This window comes from Trachurus trachurus (genome assembly GCF_905171665.1).
Source record: "Trachurus trachurus genome assembly, chromosome: 9".
NCBI lineage: Eukaryota > Metazoa > Chordata > Actinopteri > Carangiformes > Carangidae > Trachurus > Trachurus trachurus.
Genome location: NC_139895.1, coordinates 3432725 through 3435830, shown reverse-complemented (window position 1 = coordinate 3435830; position 3106 = coordinate 3432725). Strand labels below are relative to the sequence as shown.

The 3106-nt window shown below is 45.9% G+C and overlaps 1 protein-coding gene and 1 long non-coding RNA gene across 2 annotated transcripts; one reads left to right on the top strand and one right to left on the bottom strand.

The window, feature by feature from the left end:
• Positions 1-308: 308 nt before the first annotated feature.
• On the bottom strand, positions 309-1543 carry LOC310991819 (sialidase-3-like; the record flags this gene model as incomplete). The annotated part of the gene is made up of 2 exons (XM_083979750.1): positions 309-1232; positions 1331-1543. The coding sequence occupies 2 exons, from the start codon at positions 1541-1543 to the stop codon at positions 309-311; spliced, it is 1137 nt and encodes a 378-aa protein (XP_083835876.1).
• Positions 1544-1726: 183 nt separating this feature from the next.
• LOC310991394 lies at positions 1727-2893 on the top strand. The gene is made up of 5 exons (XR_014595618.1): positions 1727-1907; positions 1975-2104; positions 2175-2252; positions 2346-2470; positions 2777-2893. It is a non-coding gene; the product is annotated as an uncharacterized lncRNA (long non-coding RNA).
• The last annotated feature ends 213 nt before the right edge of the window (positions 2894-3106 follow it).

Here is a 3106-nt window from a genome sequence, read left to right as displayed (position 1 = left end):
TTCATATGTGGAAGCTAAAATTATTTGTATTTTTTTTTCTTTTTTTGGGGGGGGGGGGCTTTATTTGATAGCATAGTTGAGAGAAAAAGGAAATGGGGAGGCAGGAGGAGGGGAATGACATGCAGTAAAGGGCTGCCCGATGCGGGATTCGCACTGGGGCCAACTGCAGCAAGGACTATAGCCTAGGCACATGGGGCGCACCTGCTCAACCCACTGCACCACTCGGCGCCCCAATTTGAATCCCCATTAGCTTTTACTAATGCGACAGCTACTCTTCCTGGGGTCCATGACAACAGAGAAAGGCATCATTAGGATGACTTTTCAATTCCTTGGATGATGTCTTTGTAGCTGAAAACCAATGAGGCTATCTGCTCAATTTCTGTCTTCTCCCCACGCTCCACTAGACACACAAACCAGCCATCATCAATGTAAGCCACGTCTGAGTAACCACTGGGTCCATGGTTAATGATCCAGGGTTTGCTCCATGCATTTGGATCCTGTGGGGTCTTGTTCAGATAAACTTTTAAATCACGCCTTCTTCTGCACTCATCACTTGGGTGAGTGAAGAGCAGCCACTTGTTTTTACTCGGATCTGAACCTTTATTTTGAGCTGGGAAGGAGACCACACTTCCCTGACAGCCTCCATCTGTTTCAATGAGTGACCCACTGAGCATGGAAAAATCATCTTCCCCATTTTTACTGATTGCTTCAACCCGATTGCCGCCCTTAGTACGAGCATTGCAGTAGAGGAAGCTTTTGCCTTCCTCATCACAGAACTCTGCCATCTCACATTCAAGGGACATTGTTTTAAGCATTTTGCCAAACTGCCACTTGTTGCCATCATCACTGTACAGGGCGAGTGCATATAAGGCATTACAACCACATGGAAAACATTTGGAGATACAAGCATAAACAGGTACGATCAGTCTCCCAGACTTCATCTGAACACCATGGCCTGGACCAACACCAAATGTGGACCAGTTCTTAATTTCATCTAGTTGGTCCGTCAAATCTGTCACGTTGCTCCATCTTTGACCAAGATCCTGACTTGTGATGTAGCAGAGACGAGCCTTGTTGGTGTTATTGCTTATCTGCCAAGACTCGTCGAATGTGCCTTCAACACAGATGAAAAACAGGAAGAGTGTCTTGTTCTTCTCTTGGTACACTGGGCAGGGGTTCATGGTACGGTATTTATCTATTTGTGCCTCATTCACAGTTATGAAGTCTGACCACTAGAAAAAAACATTTTTCAGAGATGAGTGATCAAAACAGATAGTACTACTATAAATTCACATTTCATTGAGCCATGAAACAATATGTGGTTGTTTACCTCAACTGTCTTCACATCAGAGGAATTCTCCGTCAGCGTTCCTGTTTTCATGACCAGCAGCTTTGCACTGGCATCAACTGAAGTCATCCGCTGCTCTGCAAAGGCCAGAAGAGTTTTGTCTCCCACGTACAAAAGAGCAGGGATCCTGTACGTGAAAGAACTCAAGACAATTTCCTTTAGAGGTTGTATAACACTACAAGGTGTATCCCCCATGGTTGGTATTCTGTGTCTAAAAGGATCAATTTGATAAGACAGACTTGTTGTATGTGGCCTCACTGACTCTTATATATGTGTGGTAGAGCAGGTTGCTTATTTATGTTTTTCTTTTTTTTGTATTTGGGGTGTAGTACCCCCGTTTTGTATTTGGGGTGTAGTACCCCCTCCTCCTGCTTTCTGCTCACCGTGCGTCGCCGTCCTCCTTTACGTTGATTACGGGGCGGCGCCGGGGGGACAATTGGAACATTGGATGCAGGTGTGCGGACTCCTTCGCTCTCAGTAGTAGACTTGGCGTCGGTGGTGTGGCTGTGGTGGCGTTCGTGTAGCAAGGCAACAGGCCAGTGCATTTTCATACCCTCAGGTAAGTTTTGCAACAGCATTGGTTCTTGGCGTGCAATTGTATGGTAGCTGACAGGCTCTGTTTGCAGCGGTCGGCCTGTCTTCTGGCTGGAGATTGAGTGAGGGGAGAGTTGTCCTGGCAGTGTGTGTGCGCGCAGCCCCGTGAGCCACACAGCGTTCTGTGAGCAGCACGGCATTCGCTTCCTTGGTTAAATTGAGGTATGTTTGTTGGTTGCATTGCACGGCGCATTTGTGTAGTAGCATGGCTGATAAATTATTGACTTTGCAGTGGTTTTGTCGGCCGAAGTCGGAGGTGAGCCAAGCGTGGCCTTGAAGTTGGCTTTGTACACAGCATTCAGTTCCTACGGTAGGCCGTCTCATTTGTTTTTTTGTGCTTGTGGTACATGTGCCTTTTTCTAGCTGCTATTAACCATGACCTTGCACCTTTGATTGTTAACAGTTAAAGCTGTCTGTTGCTGTGTGTGTCCTCCTGTGTCGGAGCCCTGAAGCCTCCACGCCCCGCCAACTATCAGCTGACGCGGGCCCCTACGCCTCGTATGGGCGTCCTACTGCTGTTCTGTCTGGGTTATTTTGATTATTCATTATTTTCCAAAGTTTCTTTTGTTATTTAGTATTTTATTGTATTTTCTTTTTGTTTTTCTGTGTGTGTGTGCAGGCCTTTTGCCTGCAGTGAACCCCGTTTCTGGATCTGTAAAGTTTGTTTCTTTTGTTTAATTTCTGAATTAATCAAATCAGGGGTTGTGTGAGTGTGTTGGTGTGAGTGGAGCCTAAAGAGCTTGTGTGTGTGTGTGTGTATGTGTATATTGTATTGTGCAGGTTCCCCATCTTTTATTGCCTGGCCTAATAGTTGTCTCTCTTTCTTTTGGACAGGTGCTGGCGGAGCCACTGGTGCAAGAGACTGGCTGATCCCGGTGGTGGCGGTTCCCTTCACTTTCCTGTACAGTAGTGCACTTTGTGGTGGACAATTTGTGTGGTTTTCACGTGTGGTGTAGCATAAGGACCCTTCCCCTCTCCCTCAGCAGTCATCTTCGCCCGGTGAGCCCCCAGCCCTGTACCCTAGCACTTTATTGACAACCTAAGCAACGCTTTTATATGGCCCTATCATATATTGTACAATGTTGTTTTGTCCATTGATTTTATTGTGAACCTGTACTCTGAAAAAAGAAAAACAATAGTTAATAATAAAAACTTGTATTTTTT